The sequence below is a fragment of the Anastrepha obliqua genome, chromosome 4 (assembly GCF_027943255.1).
Source record: "Anastrepha obliqua isolate idAnaObli1 chromosome 4, idAnaObli1_1.0, whole genome shotgun sequence".
Lineage (NCBI taxonomy): Eukaryota > Metazoa > Arthropoda > Insecta > Diptera > Tephritidae > Anastrepha > Anastrepha obliqua.
The window spans coordinates 75,887,761-75,911,807 of NC_072895.1; the positions used below are offsets into that span (position 1 = coordinate 75,887,761).

General features: G+C 36.2%; 2 protein-coding genes, 1 non-coding gene and 1 pseudogene across 5 annotated transcripts; 3 read left to right on the forward strand and 1 right to left on the reverse strand.

Annotated features, from left to right (window-relative positions):
- The first annotated feature begins 2,905 nt into the window (after positions 1–2,905).
- LOC129246489 (beta-glucuronidase-like) lies at positions 2,906–6,636 on the forward strand. 2 transcript variants are annotated; one of them, XM_054885346.1, is made up of 11 exons: positions 2,906–3,349; positions 3,403–3,582; positions 3,648–3,814; positions 4,661–4,806; positions 4,872–5,248; positions 5,298–5,470; positions 5,543–5,686; positions 5,754–5,838; positions 5,906–6,082; positions 6,154–6,292; positions 6,350–6,636. In XM_054885346.1, the coding sequence occupies exons 1-11, from the start codon at positions 3,035–3,037 to the stop codon at positions 6,547–6,549; spliced, it is 2,103 nt and encodes a 700-aa protein (XP_054741321.1). In that variant the 5' UTR covers positions 2,906–3,034; the 3' UTR covers positions 6,550–6,636. The 2 variants fall into 2 exon arrangements, with proteins under 2 accessions (XP_054741321.1, XP_054741322.1); XM_054885347.1 differs by having other exon boundaries at positions 3,215–3,323.
- Positions 6,637–8,039: 1,403 nt separating this feature from the next.
- LOC129245276 (zinc finger HIT domain-containing protein 3) lies at positions 8,040–8,683 on the reverse strand. Of its 2 annotated transcripts, none has more exons than XM_054883354.1 (3): positions 8,542–8,683; positions 8,312–8,472; positions 8,040–8,239 (listed from the first exon to the last, which is right to left on the reverse strand). In XM_054883354.1, exons 1-3 carry the CDS (start codon positions 8,604–8,606, stop codon positions 8,058–8,060), a joined length of 408 nt encoding a protein of 135 aa, XP_054739329.1. In that variant the 5' UTR covers positions 8,607–8,683; the 3' UTR covers positions 8,040–8,057. The 2 variants fall into 2 exon arrangements, with proteins under 2 accessions (XP_054739329.1, XP_054739327.1); XM_054883352.1 differs by having other exon boundaries at positions 8,040–8,242.
- A 4,936-nt stretch (positions 8,684–13,619) lies between these two features.
- Positions 13,620–14,972, forward strand: LOC129244229 (putative nuclease HARBI1; annotated as a pseudogene).
- A 982-nt stretch (positions 14,973–15,954) lies between these two features.
- Positions 15,955–16,027, forward strand: Trnar-ccu (transfer RNA arginine (anticodon CCU)). The gene has a single exon. It is a non-coding gene; the product is annotated as a tRNA-Arg (tRNA).
- The last annotated feature ends 8,020 nt before the right edge of the window (positions 16,028–24,047 follow it).

The window sequence follows — 24,047 nt, forward strand, 5'->3', positions numbered from 1 at the left end:
TTCACCGAGATTCGAACTAACGACCTCTCTGTGAATTCCGAATGGTAATCACGCACCAACCCATTCGGCTACGGCGGCCGATCAGTTACGAATGCTGGCGTGAAATCATCTTCCGAAAAAATGTCGCGATTAAATGGCCAAATACCAGTTGATCTGAATCCAGCGATGATATTCATGCTGGAAGCACCTTTCAACAAGGGTTCAGCTATTCGGTCGAAGGTAATAGGAATGCCGGAATGATGTAACATCCACGCCTTGCAGGAATGGTCAAAATAAGTTTTGAGCGGCCCAAATACTCCTCTATCGAGAGGCTGCAAACGATGGCTGGTATGCGGAGGTAGAGCTAATACTTCAATATTATTATTCTTATTATACGTAATTTCTGACACGCTTCTATTGATGACGAGCTCTTTCCTATCACGCGAGCACGTAATGTTTCGAACGGAATTTTAAATTGTTTAGAGGCTGATCGAACACTAGCGCCATCTCGGACTGCCGCGATTGCGTTTTTTACGTCCTCTTCACTTCGTTTCGGCGTTTTTCGCACATAATTACGCACCATTTTGCTGCAAAAATAATTAAAATTTATTTTATTCAATTAAAAGTAGTGACCTATAATGCCCCCAGACGGCTGACCTATAGTACCCCCAAGCACATGTTTTATGTTAGTGTCGATATTTTTTTTTAAACAAAAATATCAAAAAACTAACACATTATTCGTGTTCAGCATTATTTTCTACGTAGAATAAAACTCATCTGACAAATACATATTTACATACATTAAATGTACTGCACCGTAGAATCAAAAAAATGCTATGTCGGAGAAAAGCTCACAAAAAACTAAACGACGCCAGAACTAGGATAACTAATCAATGGTGACGGCCGAAATGACAGTCGCGAACGTTGTTCCCCACCACTTATTCAATTCACATAAGACGAGTGACCTCTGCAAAAACAGTGCGACGAAAACCCCACCTACCTATTGTGCCCCCATACCTATGTATCTTACCCCATTCTACTCTACCACAAAAGTTGAATACAACACCGCATACGCAGTAGTAGACTCAAAAGACCAGATGCGATCAAACTACACTGTGCCGTCTATAGTTACCGCTGAAGCCAAACACCCCAAACTTGTTTGGATTCCCGGACACGTAGAAATTACAGGCAATGAGAAAACAGATACTACAGCAAAGTTTGCTTGTAATGCGAAAATTTTTAAAAGCCTATCATGGAAAAAATTGATCTCTTACGAGCTAGTCTACTACAGTACCAAACACAACAATGCTTCAGAAGAGCATCATTTAACATCACCACTACTCAACCATAAACACAAAAAACGCGCCTGCCATATACCCAACTAATACAATCGGAAAATAAAAAATTTTGTTTTCTCGCGTCTTCGCCTTGGCCACACAAACGTAACACATTCCCCCTGCTAAGCAACACACACCTCACGGTCAAACATGAATGCCCGATATGCCCGATACTCCACCGAATTAGATCATCCTTTAACGTTCTCTGCATCCGCAATCTCAGTTTCAATTTTTCATTGTTTAAGGGGGTGGTAGGGTTTAGCGCTAAAAAAAAAACACTTTTTTTTGAATTTTTTACAGAAATATGGCTTAAGATACTTTAATAAAATCAGTTGCATGTTATATTGTACATCTTTTCAATAAGTTTTTAAAAAATATTAATAATAAAATATTGACAAATAAGCCCATGGCAGAGTTTTTTTGGAGATATGTTTTTCGAGAGGTGCTCTGCGGTGCCAATCGGCATTCGTCGTAGAATTATCTGAAACTAAAAAAGTCGAATTTTTCATTTAAATTATGACGTAATGCTCCCCCTCCCATTAATAAATTTTTTTTTTTTTAATTTTTGTAGTTTTGGTGGCAAAAAAACGTAAAACGAGCATTTTTGGCGAAAAATTTCGCCATATTTGTAAGTGAAAAACAACCTTAAAAAAAATAAAATAAAAAAACAGTGTAGGGGGGAAGTATTTTTGATTTAGAAAACGTGTGCCAAATTTGAAAAGAATCGGTTGAATAGCTTCGGAGTTGTGATTGACACCGACTTTTAAGAAGTCGTTTCGGGAAAAACGCGTTTGAAAAAATGACTATGAAAAATTATCGATGCTCCGCATTCGAGGTAGAGTGCCTACAAAGGCTATAACTTTGAGAGTTCTGCTCCGATCCACTTAAAATTTTGACACAACATTCTTGAAATGATTTACTATAAGATGAGTGAAGAAAAAAAATTTCGATTTTGTGACCCTACCCCCCCTTAATAAACCAAAGTCAAAAACCAACAAATGCTATCTATAATTATAATTCAGCTATCTTATCTATAATTAACATTATTCAACATAGTTTTTAAGTTATTTTAATAAAAATTATAAATTTTCTAAGCTTATTATGTCAATGATTTCGAAATATATTGTTTGGTAACACTGTGTGATGAGAAAGCAATCAGCTAACACGTTTCTACGGAACAATCCAAATTTTTTCATTTACTCAAGTACACGAACGGAACACTGGGGATTTTTCATTTACTGGCGCTCTCATTAGTTTAATCGTCTGAGCTGCCACGGAATGTACGTTTACGCAAGGTGGATTTATTAAGGTGACAGCATTCACTTAGCTGAATTTTTCGCCGTAGGTATGGCTTACGTCAAAATGATATGCTTTGTTTGTATGTATTGGTATGTTTACATTCGTATGTTTACATTTGATTACTGATTTTGACGTGATGCTTGGACCAAACGCAACAACAAATACATGTGGGTTTTACTTATATGTGTTTGCTGTCACCTGTAATAAATTCGCCTTGCGTTTACGTTAGTGAGTATGAGCACCATAAAACTCAACGCGAAAACATTTTGGTCGACATGACTTTGGCAATGCTGATATTGAATTTTGTTTAGGTCATCTGAGTTTTGTTTGCATTGGAAATATTTTGTTTACTAAGTCGAAAGCAATTTTCATATGCCATTAGTTATGATAGAAGTTTGCAGACTAGAAAAATAAACATAATGATAATTAAATCAAAATCATTTCCGCTTATCAGCTTTATCCTTGGAATGTGTGGGAGCATCGGTCTTACTTTTGGTTTAGTAGAACAACAGAATGTTTCAGAAAGCAAAATAACCAAGACAGAGTCTCAGGGTAAACAATTCGATTATATGCGATTGGAGGACGAACCAGTGACTCGTGGCTTACTTTATCCACGGGCATCGGAGTCCCGGGAAGTACGAACGCTTGATGGGATTTGGCGTTTTTTAAAGTCAGACATTAAAGATCCTATGGAGGGAGTACGCAATGGTTGGTACCAAGATGATTTAGATAAGGTAATTTGTGTATTTTCCTTAATCGATTTTGCACTTAAAATTTATGCGGCAAGGTGAAACCAACACGGCCAATGCCAGTACCCTCCAGCTACAATGATGTGAGTGCAGAAAATGAATTGCGTGACCACATCGGAACAGTATGGTACGAAAAAAAAATTTTTGTCCCACATTCATGGAACATCGATCAACGTATTTGGTTACGTTTTGGTAGTGTCCACTATGCTGCCATTGTCGTATGTTATCATTACTGTATGGTATTTATATTGCACAGCTTTCAAACAAACCTTCATTACTCTAGTGGGTGAACGGGCAAAAAGTAATGTCTCATGCCATTGGCCACTTACCATTCGAAGCGGAAATAACACGTGAGGTAAAGTTTGGTGCTGAAAACAGATTAACGCTTCTTTGCGACAACACACTTTTGAACACAACGATTCCGCAAGGAAAAATTCTTGAGGAGGAAAGGTATTTAATGATGATTTAATGAAACACTTTGTAAATTAAATATTATATACGAGGTGTATTCAAAAACAAGGTTAATTTTCAAATTTCACAGGCTACGTACATTCGACTTTTGATTATTATTATTTTTTCTGTTGGTACACTCGTCTCGATTGTTTTGTTTGTGAGAGGCATATATAAGATAAGTGCTGAGGATGTCGCACAGTGCGGCCGATTCCCGAAAAGCTGGCCAAAACTCAAAAAATTAAGTAATTGATTCAAAATTTCTTACTCGGGGGTTGTCGGGTTCGCTGATTACGAATTTGATCTTAAAATTTTGAAAATCCACCCCCTTCCACCCCTATTGGCCACCCCCTCACGTGAAATAGCGTATATTCAAGAACATAATCAAGATGCATGTTAATTTATATGTTTTTGGGGTCGGCATAAAAGCCAAGGTAGCAAGTGGTAGCAGCTGAATCTTGTTTTATTCAGTAACTATTACTTTTTTGAGTAACATTTAATAGGTTTCAAAGCAGCATATGACGGCGTTGTATTACTATACAGTTTGAAAACTCAAATTTTATAAAAAAAATTGCAAAAAATGTATCTACGTATTCTTGCAGCTAAAAATTTTGTGTCGAGGTATTGATATGTACTAAAGATTTCTCGTATTTTACTAACCTTCCGAAGATGATTCCATTTGGTTTTGTTCAATTTGCTCCATTACAAAATATTTCAAATGTGTACAACTTTCACTATTCAACGACAGTAATACGATGCTCAAACGAAGGCCACGAAATTTGAAAATTCACCTTATTTTTTGAACACACCTCGTTTTCTATAGATTACATTAATGCTTATTTTTAGTGATAACGGCAAGGTAGTGATCCAACAATATACCTTCGACTTTTTCAATTATGCTGGCATACACCGCACAGTTCATCTGTATACCACACCGACTGTTTTTATTGAAGATATTAAAGTATCAACTGATTTGGTTAAAAGTCACGTTGGTAAGCATATTTTTCATAGCTATTACTCAAAATAAGATGATATGAAATATATTTATACCGGTTAGGAGTTGTACACTATGAAGTAATCGTGAATGGTGTTGCCAAAAAATCCGTAATTTATGACCCACCTATTGAGCCACTTTATATTCATGCGCAATTACGCAACAAAGAAGGAGAAATTGTAGCCCACAGCGTAGCCAAAACTTCGTTCAATGGTACGATGATGGTAAAAGATGTCATGCCATGGTGGCCATACTTAATGCATCCAGAGCCTGGTTATTTATACACCTTGGAAATATATTTGCACGCTGTGGATGAATCTCTACTAGATGTATATCGTATGAAAATCGGCATTCGCACACTAAAATGGAATAATTCTAGTCTGCTTCTAAATGATGCCAACATTTATTTGCGAGGGTTTGGACGTCATGAGGATTCTGATGTGAGTATTGGATTTCCATAATATATTTGTATGAATTTTGTTATTTTAGATCCGAGGGAAGGGATTTGACTTTGCATTGATGACACGTGACTTTAATTTATTAAAATGGATTGGAGCGAACGCATATCGTACTTCACATTATCCCTATTCCGAAGAATCTATGCAATTCGCAGATGAATTTGGTTTCATGATCATAGATGAGTGTCCGGGCGTTAATGCAGAGTAAATATATTAACTTTGCTCCAAGTACAAATATGCCTACTATAAATTTGACAACAATATCATTTGTTTTAGCATTTACGAGCCTTTGTTGTTACGGAATCATAAATCCTCACTGGAACAACTAATACATCGAGATCGCAACCATGCAAGTGTAGTTATGTGGTCGATAGCAAATGAACCGCGCTCTGCTCATGCTCAAGCTGATAAATATTTCAAGTAATTCGTATAGATCACAAATATTAATATTCAAACTGTTGATATTAAAGTGGAATGTAATTTACAGAATTCTGTCGAATTATACGAAAACAATGGATCCATCGCGACCTATCACTGCCGCTTTAAACGTTGACGCCAAAGCGGATAAACTGGTAAGGGAAACTTAGTTACTCATTGGCATTTCAAGCACATTTAAAATAATGCACGATCTGAAAACAGGCAAAATATCTGGATATTATAAGTTTTAATAGATATAATGCGTGGTACCAAAACGCCGGCCACTTAGATATGATTACAAAACATGTAGAAGAGGAGGCAAATCTATGGCGTGAAATGCATAATAAGCCCGTCATAATGACAGAATACGGGGCGGACACTTATGAAGGATTACACTTCGTAAGTACAATTTAACAAACATACCTTTCATTAAATATCCTGCTAAACCTAACTTAAAATTTGGAGTAAAGTTGCCATCATATATTTGGTCTGAAGATTACCAGCGAGCACTGCTTAGCAAACACTTTAAAGCCTTCGATAACCTAAGATCTCAAAAGTGGTTTATTGGAGAATTTTTGTGGAATTTCGCTGACTTCAAAACGGCTCAAAGTGGGTTTTAAAAAATAGTGTCCCACTGTAATACATTATTTGTTTGGTTGCTTTCAGCTTTTACACGTGTTGGAGGCAATAAAAAGGGTGTTTTCACTCGTAATCGACAACCTAAATCTGCAGCGTATCTACTTCGTCAACGTTATTACAGTTTAGCCGTGGAATTAGATCAATGCGAGACACCTCAGGACGTTTTTGATTACATTATAAACTGGCAAGAGAAGCCACCTTTCATAAGAGATTATGAAGATTTATAATAATTCTGCAGTCTGTAAAAATTAATCAATTATATACATATGTATGATATGAAACCTATAATAAAACACTGAAAGTACTTATTAATATACATAATTATTTTTTGTGCTGCTTAAGTTAGAGTTATATTGTACTAGCAAACCCGACCCGCTTCGCTGGGCAAAGACACGGTGGGTCCACGTTTTGCCATATATTTCGAGACCCTAGTCATCAATAGGTATGAAAATTACCCCACGTTAAAGCACTTATCGACAGCTTTCATTTGATGCCCATATTGCACATCCACAACCAAAGGTTACCCGGGCCCACGTTTTGACCTATATCTTGAGACCCCAGTCACGGAGCGGCATGAGAAATACTCTGTACTAAAGCATTCACCAACAGCTTCCAATTGATATCCATATTGTACAAACACATTCTAGGGTCCACGTGTTGGTCTCTATCTCGGGACCCTAGTCACGGAGCGGCATGAAAAATACTCTGAACTAAAGCATTCACCAACAGCTTCCATTTGATACCCATATTGTATATACACATTCGAAGGTTACCCGGGCCCACGTTTTGACCTATATCTTGAGACCCCAGTCACGGAGCGGCATGAGAAATACTCTGTACTAAAGCATTCACCAACAGCTTCCAATTGATATCCATATTGTACAAACACATTCTAGGGTCCACGTGTTGGTCTCTATCTCGGGACCCTAGTCACGGAGCGGCATGAAAAATACTCTGAACTAAAGCATTCACCAACAGCTTCCATTTGATACCCATATTGTATATACACATCCGAAGGTTACCCGGGCCCACATTTTGACCTATATCTCGAGACCCTAGTCACGGAGCGGCATGAGAAATACTCTGTACTAAAGCATTCACCAACAGCTTCCAATTGATATCCATATTGTACAAACACATTCTAGGGTCCACGTGTTGGTCTCTATCTCGGGACCCTAGTCACGGAGCGGCATGAAAAATACTCTGAACTAAAGCATTCACCAACAGCTTCCATTTGATACCCATATTGTATATACACATTCGAAGGTTACCCGGGCCCACGTTTTGACCTATATCTTGAGACCCCAGTCACGGAGCGGCATGAGAAATACTCTGTACTAAAGCATTCACCAACAGCTTCCAATTGATATCCATATTGTACAAACACATTCTAGGGTCCACGTGTTGGTCTCTATCTCGGGACCCTAGTCACGGAGCGGCATGAAAAATACTCTGAACTAAAGCATTCACCAACAGCTTCCATTTGCTACCCATATTGTACAAACACATCCTAGGGTTACCCGGGTTCACGTTTTGGCCTATTTCTCGAGACCCTGGTATCCGATTCTTAAAATTTGTGAATCTAAACCATTCTCGAATCCCATTGAACACACACAAAAAATTTCATCAAAATCGGTTCAGTCGTTTAGGAGGAGTTCAGTGACAAACACACGAACATAAGAAATATATATATAAAGATATATAGGCTATAAATAATTATTTTGGAATTTACATTTCAATTACAATCGTCTGCAACCTGTGGTTCAACAACTTTCAGACATTCATCGGCAAATTCTAAAAAGAGTGGTTCCTGCATTGCAGCTTTCATAGCTTTCCACGCATCAGGAGTTACATCTATTTCTTTTAGTAAATTGCGTAAATGGGGATTCCATAGCAAACTGTGAAGGGCTGCGCAGTCTTCTAATAATGGAAATGTAATTATGTTAATAGAATAAAAATACGTAAAAATTCGCAACTTAAATCTTTTACTTAGCATCTCCAATTTTTTTCGTGGAACTGTATCTTTAGTACTAAAAGGCTCGTGCAGAGTAGGCTCCTGAATATGGCTGACTTCTGATGTTGGAGTATTTAAGGACTGCTTTGATTCACAGTCAGCCTCTTTGTGTTTTTTGTAGCAGTTAAGCGAGCAACTAGTATTAAAGAAAATTTATCGAATGCAATTGGTACAATGCGTTCTCAATTTTTTAATATTGACTCACTATGATTCTAAACATGTTGGACACTTGTATTTTTTAGTTGGCACTTGACATGTTACACAAAACATTTTTTTAGCAGTTTGCTCCAAAATCTTTAATTAAATAAACAAAATCAAATAATCTATTGGCAGAAAAACCATATGATTCCAAAGTAAACTGAGAGCTGCCAGATTGATAAATTTATTACCGTCTCAATGTAAAGAATACAGATGCTGGGTAGAGGGGTATTCTACACTCAAAAGTGAAAACCTCTCCGGTCGGGGGGTTCTAGTGGGAAATATTTAGTATAGAGTCTACCGCTTTGAAAAAAAAGGTTAAAGGGGGGGCGGGGTTATATAGGGGTGTATCCCCATCTTAAAACTGAAAACCGCATCTACCGGAGGCTTATAGTTTTTAAGTAATTTAATATTAAAGTTCTGTAATTTAACGAAAAGTTGGTGTTGCCCTACACCTGAAATATAAACGAAGTTCGTATGCAGGGATGTTCAGTGGAAGGTTAAATGTATGTATGCAGTATTTTTTGCCTTAATTTAAAATTGAGAAATATTTTTGAAAATAAAAGCTCATTTAAATTTAGAAACAAGGATATTAAGCGAATCACAAAAACTAATCAAGTAATTAGAAGCCAAAAATTACGGTTTATAAGTGTTTTGTATTGCTGCCACAGTATTTTTGCGTGGAACTCTTTTTCGCGTGGACGGCCTTCGGCCGTGCCTCAAAAAAAATAACCCTCACCAGTCCAACTCCGGCTACGCAATCCACAGTATTTTTGCGTAGAACTCCTTTTCGTGTTAAAACCATTGAACCCAAAGTTCAGACGTCATATGCGTGTATGACCCGATTTACACGAGGAGACATCTGGAAGGGAGACACTGGAAATTCTCTTTTGAAGTTTCATTCGCGTTCACACGGGCAAAAATGTTTCCGCGACATTTTGACATTTAACACTTTAGCATCGTCTGGTTCGGATGTATTCTAGCACGCGCTTACATGTAAAGCAGAGAGCGTTCGACAACATTTTCTTAAATATATGAATGAAAAATGCAAACTGGTTAATTAATAAATAATTTGTTGTTTTTTTATTGAAATATATTTATAAATTCTTATACTTGAATAAAAAAAATTAAATTAAAAATACTTCATATGTAAATAATTAACTTAAAATTAACTTGAGTAACTAGAAATGTGAGGATAATTTGAATTCAACATAAACATGCCCCATAATATATTTTAAATTATACCTACTTTATTAGCAAAAATAATCGTGCATTTCCCAATCAGTGTTCGGATGTTTGTCATCTTTGTTATCTTCCGTTTGCTTGAAAACCAACACATAACCCAGAACCTTCTCCCACAAAAGAAGAATACGAATGAAGCAACTGTCAAAAATTGGAAAGATTGGAAATACGAATAAGAAGAGCAAAGCGTGTCGCCGAGTACGGGAGACAAAATCCCTTCTTTCTTCCCCGACCGTCCTTCGCCCTCGAACAAAATGTTTCCCTTCCAGATGTCTCCTCGTGTAAATCGGGTCTATGTAGTAAGGAGACACAAAAACGCCCATCCCCATCATTAACACTAAACTCAACTACTTAATTTTTGTTTTAATTTGCAGGCAGCCGGCAACACCATACTGTTGTCATTCCAATCTTCTTCTTCTTCTTATACTTCTTCTTAATTGGCGCTATAACCGCTTACGCGATTTTGGCCGAGTTTAACAAAGCGCGCCAGTCGTTTCTTTCTCGTGCTAACCGGCGCCAATTGGACACACCAAGTGAAACCAAGTCCTTCTCCACCTGATCTTTCCAACACAGAGGAGGCCGCCCTCTTCCTCTGCTACCACCAGCTGGTACCGCATCGAATAATTTCAGTGGCGGAGCGTTTGTATCCATTCGGACGACATGACCCAGCCAACGTATCCGCTGGATCTTTATTCGCTGCGCTATGTCTATGTCGTCGTAAAGCTCATACAGCTCATCGTTCCATCGTCTGCGATATTCGCCGTTGCCAACGTGGAAAGGTCCAAAAATCTTACGCAGAATCTTTCTCTCGAACACTCCAAGCGTCGCTTCATCGGATATTGTCATCGTCCAAGCTTCTGCGCCATACGCTAGGACGGGCATAATGAGAGCCTTGTAGAGTGTTAGTTTTGATCGTCGAGAGAGTAAACTCATTTGCCTACTTAGTCCAAAGTAGCACTTGTTGGCAAGAGAGATTCTACGTTGGATTTCAAGGCTGACATTGTTTTCGGTGTTAATGCTGGTTCCTAAATAAACGAAGACGAATCTTATTCGCGTTTACAAGTGGAAAGTGATTGTATGGACAAATGCATTTGCATTTAATTTTAATAAAAATACTTCAAATATAAGGATAAAAATAAGTAAAAACACGCGTGTGAGTGTATATTTGGAGAATTTTGGTGAAGTGTTAAAAAATATATAGTGTAATGGTGCAAATTATAGTGAAGTTCCCGAGGGCATTTTGAAGGCAAATAATTACGAAGTTATTATTTCCCGAATAAAATTGCCCAATAGACATTATTGTAAATTCCAGCAGTTATAGTTTTTAAGTTATGATGCATTTCAGGAAGCAATTCAAAGAACACTTATTAGAAAGAGCAAGTTTACAATCAGCGTTATAAATTGAAATACATAAATTCGTAATGAAAATTCGCTATGTAAATCCGTTGATAAATGTAATTATTCTTTCGTTTTTTTCACAATAGCTAATTAAGCCGTTATCTAGTTGCTTGTTTATGTAATGAAATAATTTATAAATAATTTTAACTCATTTATTTTTATTTCATTTCATAAGATCTGCCAGTTGCGTAGAAGTTCCTGGTCTGGCCAATAGACCAGAAGATAGATGACCACAGAAGGGCCGAAAGCTATCTCCATTGAGGAGTATAGGAGAAATAAAATAATTGCTTTACAAGCTGGATGCCCAGCTTGAAGTAAAAATAAAATAAATGAAAAAGAATTATTTATAAATTATTTCATTACATTTATTTAGTTTGTAAGACCCTATGGTTGAACTTTTGATAATCTTAAGAATTACTATTGTATAAATTGAATTGGCTTTGTAATAAAAAAAAAGAATTAATATATAAACTTGTATAGTTTATTTCTATTTTATATTTATATATAAACATATATATATATATAATAGGTATGGTTGAGTCCAATTTAATATTAGTTTAAAATACTTTAATGTTTTTCAACTCTTGTTATTCGTTATAATTTTCTGTGAAAATAAGTAGGTTTTGTTTGAAATAAATGTGTATATATAGGGAGTAGTTTGTAATAAATTTTGTTAGAAAAAATTATAATTTTCAATGTAAAAAAACAAGTTTTTAAAATTCTATGCCTAGACACTGCAAGAGCAAAATGCATTAATAGGCGCAGCCGTAGCGGCCATCATTCTAGTTGCCATAGCGCTGAACAGTCTGAAATAGTCGCGGCGGCGCCGAACAGTTTCAACTATTGAACTGTGCAACAAAAACTCATCATCAAAAAGTTCGTTGATAAATTCGAGCTCATATTTCTAAGAGCAAAGTACTTTCATTCATAAAACGAGCTGCCCGTAAGCCAATTTTCTCCGACCATTCGAAAATAGACAATATTGATCTTGAATTTTTGTCAAGTCGATTGCCCGCGGCTCCGTATATACATATGTTTGCACCCATATATGTATGTAAATATGTCTTCTAAATGCTCGACATCCGCAGCTGCTCTGCGTCAAGTGCGCGAGTTATGGAAACCCCCATAACACAACCACTAACCAAACCTCCAAGGTTAAATATAAAATAACTCAACTAAAATAACTAACTAATAAGTCAATGAACTAATTTGAGTTCATAAGAAATACTATTAAAATATAGAATAAGCAAATTGTAATCAAATTAAGTTCATAAGAATTTTTAAAATACAGAATAAACAATTTTGCAATTAATTTATAAGCTTCATATTACCGATTGCAGAATTAACAAAAACTTGTAAAATGCTAATTAAGCAATATTAACATTATAACAAATTGATTTAGTTTTAAAATACAGAATTAGCAATTTTGTAATTAAATTATAAGATTTATTTTAAACACTTTTAATAAAAGAATAAGTTGTAATTCAGTGGTGAAAGAAAGTAGTATATTGTTTTTTTTTCTATCCTTCAGAAGATAGGAACATAACTCGCGCATGAGCATACAGTAAATTGCAGAAAACTACATACATAAGTAGCTTATAAAAAGTTCTGTGTCGGACATTTCAATACTAGGAGAAAACTTCGATTAACAATTATTTTATGTTCTCTGATAGGCAAATAGTTAATTAGTATATTACTTCACGTATGTAGTTCTTCAATTGATAAAAAGTGCACAAAACATATATCTGCAAAGTTAGAAACTTACTCCGAAGTCAGAGCATTTTAAGGTGCCTGTACACATTTCAAGGTTACTGTACATTCAATGCTGTGTCTATGAATGCGCGCTGTGCCTATGAATGCGCGCAGGATTTCTTGAGAAATTTTACCATAATATGTTTTGCTGTAGCAGGTGCGCATATGTACATACATGTATAAATTCACAAATTTAAATTTGCATATGCCATCTTCCTGTGCGCCTGGTAATGAAGTGTTTTTTATAGAGGATTTTGAATCAGCTGTAGGAATTCAATCAACACAGTTTTACAGAGCACCAGACAGACAGACAGACATAATATATGTATATAATTTTGGATGATTTGGAAAAAATTCTAATATAGTCATTTTAACCTAACATTCTTTGCTTCTAATTACCAAAAAATTCTTATCGACTGCTTCTAAATTTACATAATTCAGCCCCTTACTGTTAACTTTTGGTGAAAAATGTGTCTCTGGTGATTAGTCTTCGCGAGACGAGTACCCCTCGAAATTCCATACGTTCCTGTCATTTATGCCCGAATTCTGTAAGCAGTCTCAAGTCACTAATTGAGACTTTTCGTGGTGAAATTTGATTTTGAGACTAGTTGGTATTCAATCTCACGTCATTAGTCTAAAAAAAAAAGTCACTAATTAGTGATCTACTTCTGAGCAGCTCACAAAACGAGAAATATGGAAGAGGAATTAATTATTTTATATATATTGCAAAAAAAAAAACGCGAAAATGAAGCGAAGTAATATGTTTTGGGTAAAAATTTCTTAAGAACACGAATAATTGTGTATTTATTGACGTTTTAGAAACATGCGTAGACGGATTCTGGCAAGTTTACGCAGCACGAAAGACCCATTCCTTCTGGAAGAAGACGTTTTCAGGAGGTTTTTAAGATTCCCGAAATCCTTCTGCTGGGAACTTATTCAAGATCTCAAACCACTTGACAAGTTTGAGCGGAATTCGAGAATTCCATATGAGCTTCGGGTGGGCTTGATATATTAATAAAAATATATAGGTACGCATTACAACATATTGCTTTCAGTTTGTTTCAGTACTATATTTTCTGGCAAATGGCTCCTACCAAAGCGTTATAGGAAACTGCCACTTCTCGGCATGAGTCAACCAAGCGTGTCGAGATGTATTGAGCAAATTTGCAAAATGGTAGTGGAACACAAACACTTTGAAATTAGTTTTCCCAATGAGGCGGAGCATTACAACAGCATTAAGAGGGGGTAAGTTTTAAACATGGTACAAAATATACATTTGCACCATTTCAACGGCTTAAAATTTGCAGCTTCCATAACAAATTCGGAACAAAAGGCGTCATAGGTGCTATTGACTGCACACATATTGCAATACTTTCCCCGCAATCTTTAATTGCTGGAGTAGTACCTCATGAGTATATGAATCGCAAGGGATACTACAGCATTAATGTTGAAGCCGTGAGTTTATAAAAAATAAATACTGGTTTATCAACATTTTGTAATGTTTATAACTAATAACCCCATTCCTAGATTTGCAACGACGAACTAATTTTTCAAAACGTCAATGCACGATTCCCAGGATCTTGTCATGACGCCGGTATATGGACAACTTCGCCGGTGAGAATCAAACTCATCAGGGAACACATTTTGGGAGCATTTAAATGGCTTTTAGGTGATTCAGGCTATCCTTTGGAGCCATGGCTACTAACACCAATAGCAACACCTTCTTCCGCTAGCGAAGAGATTTTCAATAAAACACATATAAAAGCAAGGAACACAATTGAACGTGCCTTTGGAGTCCTGAAATCACGATTTCGGTGTCTATCCAAAGAGCGCGTTCTTAGATATTCGCACAAAAATGCGGCAGCTATCATCTATACATGTGTAATATTCCACAATATGCTGCAAAAACGTGGCATATTCACTGATGAGGCTATGCCACCAGAAGACCCATCGAATGATGAAAATAGTGAACCAATAAGGTCAACAGAATATTATTCTGAAGGCAGAAGGGCGCGGCAAAATTGCATGAACGCACTTACACTGTAAAACTTTTGTAAAGAATAAAATTCAATGAAATATAACATAACATATATACACTTTATTTTATTTATTATTATAATCTTTATTGATAACGGCTTGCTATAAAGCTAGAATAGCATTGGCTCCTTGCTTGTCCGCTTAGTTTTGCAATGTATATCTGTAAAACAAATAATACATATTTTAAAAGAAATCAGGAAATTTCTTCTATTTTACAACTTACCCAGCTCGTTCATTTCAACGGATTGTATATAAAGATGCAATTCAACATTTATCGATTACTAATTTTGTTTGTCTCAATTGAATTGTTGATAATCCGATTCGGGTAAAAGGTTTATAAAACAGAAATTAAAAACGTTATTTTGTATGAGCTTAGCAATATTCATATTCTTTATGTTTTTGATGAAGAATTTCGCTTGATAAATGAGTTTAAAAAATTCCATTACATATGGAATCGATAAGGGAATTTTTGCTAAACTTTTTGACTATCTCTAGCCGATACGTGCCATCAGCTGACTGTCTCTATTTATTTTCACCATGATATTTGGTGAATTTCTTGTGACTTTGCCTTACTGAATAGCAAAATTGTCTCAAGTCACAAAAATAGTCACTAATTTATAATCTCAATTTTAGTGACTTGAGATGAGATTCGCTTACAGAATTCGGGCATTAGACTTCTCTATATATAAACGTTCTCTGTGTTTCTGTCTTACGATTGAAGTGGTGAAATAAGTTGAGGTGGTTGGAATAGCTTTCAGCAATTCACATCCGTTCCTGCAGATTATTTTTACGCTCTCTGCTCCATGTAGTATTTACGTTCTTTCTGATATTAATTTTTTAGTACAGACATACTCCATTTACAACACTTTGTAGGGTGACATCTGTCAGGTAATTTAAGAAAGGCAGTAACTGGTATAAATACTGGTAATGGAAGACGAACGAGAAGAACTGATTTACTTGAAATGCGGCTTGCTGCAAAATAAAATTATTCGCCCCAGTGGCCTAATGGATAAGGCGTCGGCCTCCTAAGCCGAAGATTGTGGGTTCGAGTCCCATTTGGGGTAAACGTTCCTCGCATGTCTATTTTTGTTTTATGAGATTTTTTTAAAAGCAGAGGATCAAGCGCTTAATCAAATGTATATACATATATACTTAGCGTTCAACTTTAAAACAGCTTTTGGAAATAATAAATCAATTTTATTTGGAAATATCATGCCCAGGGCCGTGGAGAGAGTATTCGGGCCCCGGGGGAAACTTGAGATGCGGGCCCCTTCAAATTTTTTTATTTATCAAAATGCGTATTATGTTATAGTGATATAACATTTAAACATTGAAAAACTCATTTATAAAATTTTTGATAGAATTAATTATGAAATATTGATTAAAATTAATTTTAGAAAACTCTTCAGCAGATCTGAATTCTATCTAAATTTAATCTAATTATCACTATAATTATTAATTACCTTATAAATCAGTAGCATAAAATGTTCCATTTTAATAAGAGCTCAATAATACAGTAGGTTCTGTTTTTATGCGGGAATTGTACATATAAACAAGATTCTAAACCAGCTAAGCAAAAACTCATCACAGATTACATCAGAAATGCTAACCCTACAAGTATGGAACCGCCTGCATAACTATCTAGATCAGACGTGTGCATTTCCTCAAGTGACGGAAGTGATTTTACGCCAAATCCTAAACGAATGCGCAACATGCGGGTATTGTCTGATTCTATTTCTGACGATGTAAATTTATTTTATGCGATTTTATTTAATTATTTCAGATTCATGCGGTCTATGGAACGTATCTATAGTAATAATATGGGACTAGTGCCCTTTTTTATGCGATTTTATTACATTATTTCAGATTTATGCGGTTTTAGCATTTGAAACGTATCTATAGTTTTGCTATAGAACTGGTAGCTTTTTTTATGCTGTTTTTTTTTATGCTGTTTCTTGCGGAACGTATCTACCGCATAAAAACAGAACCTACTGTATAAACTTTTGTATCACCATATTATATTTATTCTTCGTAATCGTGATCATAACATTCGATATGGTGACACCAAAAAAAGTCTGTGACGGAACTCTGGTAGAAGTATTATTTACTAAATTTTTTTAAGCAGGAAATTTCTTGGAATTACCCTCGAGTCCGGGCCCCTCTGAAAACTCCGGGCCCGGGGGAAAAAGTACCCGATCCCCCCTCCTCTTTGTCCTTCAATTTTTCCTTGTATACAATTTTTTCTATTTTTCCATATAAGAGTGTTGACCATACATAACATTTTAAACATCTTGTATTTAATTTAATTGGTATGTCCTGGCGGGTCAGTATTTTTTTAATCTTCATGAATGCCGCCCAGCCATATCTATTCTGTCTCTTATTTCTTGATCAGGGTCCCAGTGGTCATTAAGCCATAATCCTAGGTATTTGAAGTTCTTTACTCTCTCTATTGCTTTGCCGCCCTATGGTTAGTCTCGCGTAGGAATAGTCTCTGCAATAATAAATTTGGTTTTGTCAATATTTATATTTAGCCCGAAGTCTTTGCAGTATTTTTTCACTTTGTTTATAATAGTTTGGAGATAATGGAAATTGTTTGTTACTAGCGTTGTATTGTAACTTTAATACCTATTTCTGCGTCATTTATTGCTTCTTCAAATATTTTTTCTGCGTACGCGTTAAATAATAGTGGCAATAATATGCAACCTTGTCTCACTCCTCTGTAGATTTTTGCCTCTTTTGTGGTACCGTCTCCGAATCTAATTTCTGCAGTATGATTCCATTATAAGTTTGGTATACATTTGACATCATATTTGCTTATGTCCAAATCTTTCATTATTTTATTGGGTTGGCATAGATGCCCTCAGTGGAATTTTTAGGTTTGCAGACGTAGTACAAATGTAAAACACATTTTGTTATTTGATAGTTGGCAATTCAGCTGTCAATCAGTAAAAAAAGTTTTTTAATCGGTTGCGTAGTTTTCGTTTGGCGTTCGTTGAAAAATGGAAAATCAAAAGGAACATTTTCGACATATTTTGCTTTTTTATTTCCGCAAAGGGAAAGCACATCGCAAGCTCGTAAAAAGTTATGTGCTGTTTATGGTGACGAAGCCTTAAAAGAACGGCAGTGTCAAAATTGGTTTACCGAATTTTGCTCTGGTGATTTTTCACTCAAAGATGAAAAACGCTCTGGTTGTCCAGTTGAAGTTAATGACGCCCTAATTAAAACAATAATCGATTCGGACCGTCAAAGTACAACACGTGAGATTGCAGAGAAGTTTCATGTAACACATACATGCATTGAAAATCACTTAAAACAACATGGCTATGTTCAAAAACTCGACACATGGGTTCCTCACGAACTGAAAGAAACGCATTTAACGCAATGCATTAACAGCTGCGATTTGCTAAAGTAACGTAAAGAATGGGTTGTTTACAACAATATCAAGCGGAAAAGCTCGTGGAGCAGGCCAGCTGAACCAAGTCAAACAACATCAAAAGCTGATATTCATCAAAAGAAGGTTTTGTTATCAGTTTGGTGGAATTGTCTACTTTGAATTCTTACCACCCAACCGAACGATCAATTCTGATGTCTACATTGAACAACTAACGCAATTAAATAATGCAGTTGAAGAAAAGCGGCCCGAATTGACTAATCGAAAAAGTATTGTCTTCCATCATTGTCTTGCCAAAAGTTGTCGGCAAAAGTTCTTGGAGCTTGATTGGGATGTTTTGCCACATCCACCATATAGTCCTGACCTTGCACCATCTCATTCCTTTTTGTTTCGATCTTTACAAAACTCCTTGAAAGGTAAAAATTTCAATAATGATGATGATGTCAAATCGTACCTGATTCAGTTTTTTCCTAAAAAAACCAGAAGTTTTATGAACGTGGGATTATGATGCTGCCTGAAATATGGCAAAAGATCATTGATCAAAATGGGCAATACATTACGGAATAAAATTATTTAGTTCTATGAAAAAATTGTCTTTGATTTTCTAAAAAAATCCGCAAATACTTAGTTGCCAACCTATTAATTAGCTTGTTACGTTGTGTTTCATCAAAGGCCTTCTCGTAGTCTATGAAACACATGCAGATATCTTGATTGGCAATTACTGCAGCACTCACTGATCTTGGGGTAGAACCGGGCTTGGTAGGCTTCATTGGCAAAATGGCAAATAGCAGAATCATTGAAGCGGAACTTGGAGAATCGGTGCTCAGGAGATTGGTAAGTAGAGGTAAACCGCAAGGTGGAGTCCTCTCACCGTTTTTATGGAACGCAGTTGTAAATAAACTTCTGTTAATACTGGAATCGGTGGGCTGTAAAGTTATAACTTACGCCGATGATGTTGTTATTGCTGTCTCTGGTAAATTTGTATCTACATTAAGAGACCTAATACAAAATGGTCTAGATATACTTTCTAGGTGGGCAGAAAAGTGTGGTCTAGGAGTCAACCCAGGCAAAACACAACTCATATTGCTCACTAGGAAACACAGAATCCCTCAGCTAAGTCCAATTATGCTTAAGGGGGAAGCTCTTGTGATTTCGGAAGAAACCAAGTACCTGGGACTAAACATATATAGGAAACTGACTTGGAAGTCAAACATCTTAGAAAGAGTCAGGAAAGCGAAACTAGCTTTTTATGCCTGCAAGAGAGCTGGGGAATTAAGCCTAAGGTTGTTCATTGGCTTTACACTGCTGTCGTCAGACCCATTCTTCTATATGGAAATATAGTCTGGTGGTGTGCTGTGCAGAAAAAAACCTATTCTAATTTATTGAATAAGGTACAGAGATCAGAGGAATTAGCAATATGTGGCGTCATGAAAACCACACCATCCATGGCTTTGGACATCATGCTACATCTGCCACCCTAGATCTCTTCTGCAAATACTCAGCGGCCTGCTCCGCTTTAAGGTTCAAAGCGAGCTCATAATGGAGGACTGTCACACATGGACATTCAACCATCTTAGACTCCTACACGGATATTCCTAGTGACTGTGATTATCACCCTCCCATTCTTTGCTTCGAAAGGAATTTCCTAATGAAAATCCCTTCTACACTGGAATGGCTTGAAGAAGTTCCAACACCCAACACACCCGCTAAGATTTACACGGACGGATCTAAAATGGACACCGGTGTAGGATTAGGGCTATTTTGCGAAGAGCTTTCTATTAGTGAACTACCGGATCACTGTAGCGTTTTTCAAGCGGAAATAAACGTTATTCATGAAGCCTTAAAATGGTTAAAGATAAACAGAATATCATCAACGGACATCTGCATTCTATCGGACAGCCAAGCTGCCTACGAGCCCTGGATGCATTCCAAAAAACATCAAGAAGTGTCTTACATTGTCGCCAATCTCTAAATGAGATGGCCAAGCAATATCGTATAATTTTATGCTGGGTTCCAGACCACAGAGATATACCAGGGAACTGTAGGGCAGACCAGATTGCAAGAGAAGGTACCTGTATGCCAGATATAAGTAATTTTACGGAGATACCTCTCGCAACTTGTAAGCTTCTTGTTATGGATGCACTAATCACTTCTACAAATCAAAGATTGATTACCGTTAACACCTGTGAAATTGCTAGGCATACATGGCCAAGGCTAAATTTACGTCTGTCCAAGAGTATTATAAAACTGAGTAGAGTTCAAATCAGGACCTTAGTAGGGGCCCTCACAGGACATTGTCTCATAGGAAAACATGCAAGGAGATTAGGCGTTTACACGCATGATTTCTGTCGTAGCTGCAGGTCAGTTTTGCATCAATTATTATGTCTAAATAATTGGCTTTTGTATCATATTTAATGACTCTATTATTTATAGCCAATATCTGCTTGTGTATATTACTTGGATAGTTTTATCTGTGTTAATTTCGATTCTCCATGTATTGAACTAGGCCAGCTTTGTGTTAAGTAGCTGTTGTAGTTTATTTGTGGCAACATTTATGTTTTCATTAAGGTAACTCCGCAAGAGTAGATAACAGTCAGCTGGAAGCATTTTTTTTAATTTGTGCAATAGTCCGGGATGCCATACACTGTCAAAGGCCTTAGCTACGTCAAGATAGACTGCGACGCAATAATTTTTGTTTGTTACTCTGTATACCTGTTATATCGTTGAATTGTATTAGGGCATCAAGGCGGTCCTAAACCAGTTGTTCAAATAGCTTCGGCAAAATAGGCAAGATGCTTATCGGCCTGTACGATGAAGGCTTATTGGTATCTTTATTTGGTTTTGGCAGAACAATTATTTCAGAAACTTTCCAAGGCAAAGGGAAATATTTGAGTCTTCTTGATGAGTTAAATATATTCCTTAGATACTTAATTCCATTGCTGGGTAGATTTTTTATAATATGTCCATTAATTCTGTCTTAGCTTGGTGATTTTTTATTGTTTATATTCTTAATTTTTGACCTTTCTGATTTTTCCACCTTTGAATTCGAATGCTTCAGGTAAGTTATTTTGTTGCCTAGTTTTGGATTGTAGAAGGTATTTTTGAAGTGTTTCGCAAGTGTGCAAGCTTTATCCAAATGTGTTTTAGCCCATGTACTCGTATCATTTTCGGTCAGAATTGCATGTTGGTGAAGTGTTGTTTTGTTCTAAGCTCGCTTTCCAATTTGTCGTTTTTTGTAGGGTCTAAATTTGCCAGATAAGATTGTAGCTTTTTATTTTAAAATTCCTTTTACATCTGTTTAATATCTTTAGTCATTTTGTTTAAGATTGTTTTGTCGTCTGGATGTCGTGTTGTTTGCCATTGTTTCCTTAGTTTTCTTTTAAGTTTTATCTTCTGTCTAATATAGTCCGGAATATATTTTCTTTTGGTTGTGTGTTTGACTGTTGGTGTTGATAAGGTTATTGTGTGAATTATTACATTAGTGAAAAACGCAATAGCGCCGTCGATTTGTTTTTCAGTTTTAAGTGGTACATTGCAGTCAATTGCGCTTGTAATAGTTTCTCGGAAAATTTCCCAGTCTGTGTTTTTATTGTATAATTTTTAGAAATGTACTTGGGACTCAATAGTTGTTTGATACCATAAAAATATTGGCGAATGATCTGATGACAAGTCGAAGGTAGGTTTAATTGTGAGTTCATTTCTATATACACCTTTGTACATAAAAAGTTGATAAGATCTGATTTTTATTCATATCGGTGGGCCAGTAGTTAGGGTCACCTGTACTTATGTAGGGGCCTTATTTGGTCTTCAATTTGGACAGTTATAGCTTGGATGTTGTCTTTTTTGTGCGGGTCCGTTATAACACATTTGACTGCTTTTCATAATATTATTGTTGAACCCCCATGTACCTTTTTGTCCGGATGATTGGTGAAAAATATATTGTAGTCTGGAATTTGTATGTAGCTCTTTTCCGTAAAGTGTGTTTCTGAAACTAGTAGGATGTCTATTCTATTTTCAACTATGAATGTTTTAAGTTCCAAGACATGCCGACTAAGGCCGTTTGCATTCCATAGAACTAGTTTCAGATTATTTATTTTGTCCATCTATTTTCGAAACAAATCATGTTTGACATTTGGGATATAAGTTGCTTCATCATTTCTTTAATTTAGTTGAGTTCGTTATTTGTCCGCATCCTCATACCGACAATTAGTCCATTGTCTGTACTCTTGAAGCTTTTTGAAAAGTAGCTCTTGCAGAAAATAATGCCCTTTATTCATGAAAACATTATTATTCATCAACACCAGTTTGGATTTAGAGCAAATTATAGTACAACTGATCAAGTTCATCGCATAGTGTCCTTTGAGAAAAAACAGTACTGCACTGCACTGCTCTTAGAAGTAGCACAAACATTCGATAAGTTATGGCACCGCGACCTTCTTTAGGTCCTAGAAATATGTAGGTCCTATTTTATACGTATTGTATATATCTGACATGCCTATAACGAGCCAAACAATGACATCAACATTTGCCGATGATACTGCAGTTCTCTACACTCACAAAGACCCAAAAGTGGCAATGTCTATACTGCAATGACATATAGATACAATAGAAACATGGCTTAAAAACTGGAGAATAAAGGATAGGAACTTGTCCTGCAGTTACAATTAATGGTCAGAATATACGACAATGAAATGAAATAAAATATCTCGGAATTCACTCAGATAGAAGACTCACACGTCGGAATTATATTGAAAATAATGTGATTAATATCAAGCTTAAAATGAAAAATCAGCCTTATCTCTAAGCTGCTACTGTATACAGCCATGCTAAAACCAATATAGACATATGGTGTAGAAATGTGGGACACTGCTACGCCTTCAAATATCGAAAAACTTTGGAGAGTGCAAACTAAAGTCTTGCGGATAATTACGGTATATAAAGAACGCCAACATTCACAGAGCCATTTGCATACATCGTGTAGCCAACGAAATAGTAGGGTTGAGCAAAAAATGCCTACAAAAGCTTGAAGACCATCCCCATAAACTAGCCCGAAATTTATTTTTAATGAAGGCTACTGCTATTGAAAAGACATCTTCAAGTCTGCACTATCTTGATTATCTCATCTCGCAACGGAAGTCCGGCCATTCCGACTTTTAGTACGTTAGAGAGATAAAGACAATATCAAAGGAGACTGGACACTAGGCGTTTCCGGCTCCTTCCATCCAATTCCATCACATCTAAAAAAAAAAAAAAAATCGCACACAATCGTCGTCAGGGATAACGGAAACTTTAAGTGAGACTGGAAATTAGGCCTTTCCTCGTCCTTTTCAGAACCCTGCATCTATCATATCCGGGAAAAAAACTTGCACAATCAGCATGAGGGATAACGGAAGGCTTAAAGGAAACTGGAAACTAGGCCTTTCCGGCTCCCAGCTATGAAGAATCGGAGACTAGAAACCCGTGCTTTCTAGCTTCCTCCATTCATTCACTTCCATCATATTTACATCCGCTTTAATCATATATACACATATGTATGTATATATCTCATTGAAAAAATAATTAGTTTCTTAGCACTGGTAAGGAAACATAATATGTACTATAGCACCTTATTGTTAGTTTCTTATGCAAGACAGATTCAATAAAAGGGGCAAAGAAAATGAAAAAAGGTACCTCGCACAATACTAATCACCTAT

Excerpts from the sequence above, each read along its gene's own strand:
- LOC129245276 (XM_054883352.1), bottom strand. The coding sequence starts at position 8,606 with ATGTTTTGTGTAACATGTCAAGTGCCAACTAAAAAATACAAGTGTCCA. Across the intron at positions 8,473-8,541 it reads CCAACATGTTTAGAATCATA|TTGCTCGCTTAACTGCTACA; the intron begins GTGAGTCAATAT and ends CTTTAATACTAG. Across the intron at positions 8,243-8,311 it reads AAAAAAATTGGAGATGCTAA|AAGACTGCGCAGCCCTTCAC; the intron begins GTAAAAGATTTA and ends TTCCATTATTAG.
- LOC129246489 (XM_054885346.1), top strand. The coding sequence starts at position 3,035 with ATGATAATTAAATCAAAATCATTTCCGCTTATCAGCTTTATCCTTGGA. Across the intron at positions 4,807-4,871 it reads TTTGGTTAAAAGTCACGTTG|GAGTTGTACACTATGAAGTA; the intron begins GTAAGCATATTT and ends TATACCGGTTAG. Across the intron at positions 6,083-6,153 it reads CTTATGAAGGATTACACTTC|TTGCCATCATATATTTGGTC; the intron begins GTAAGTACAATT and ends TTTGGAGTAAAG.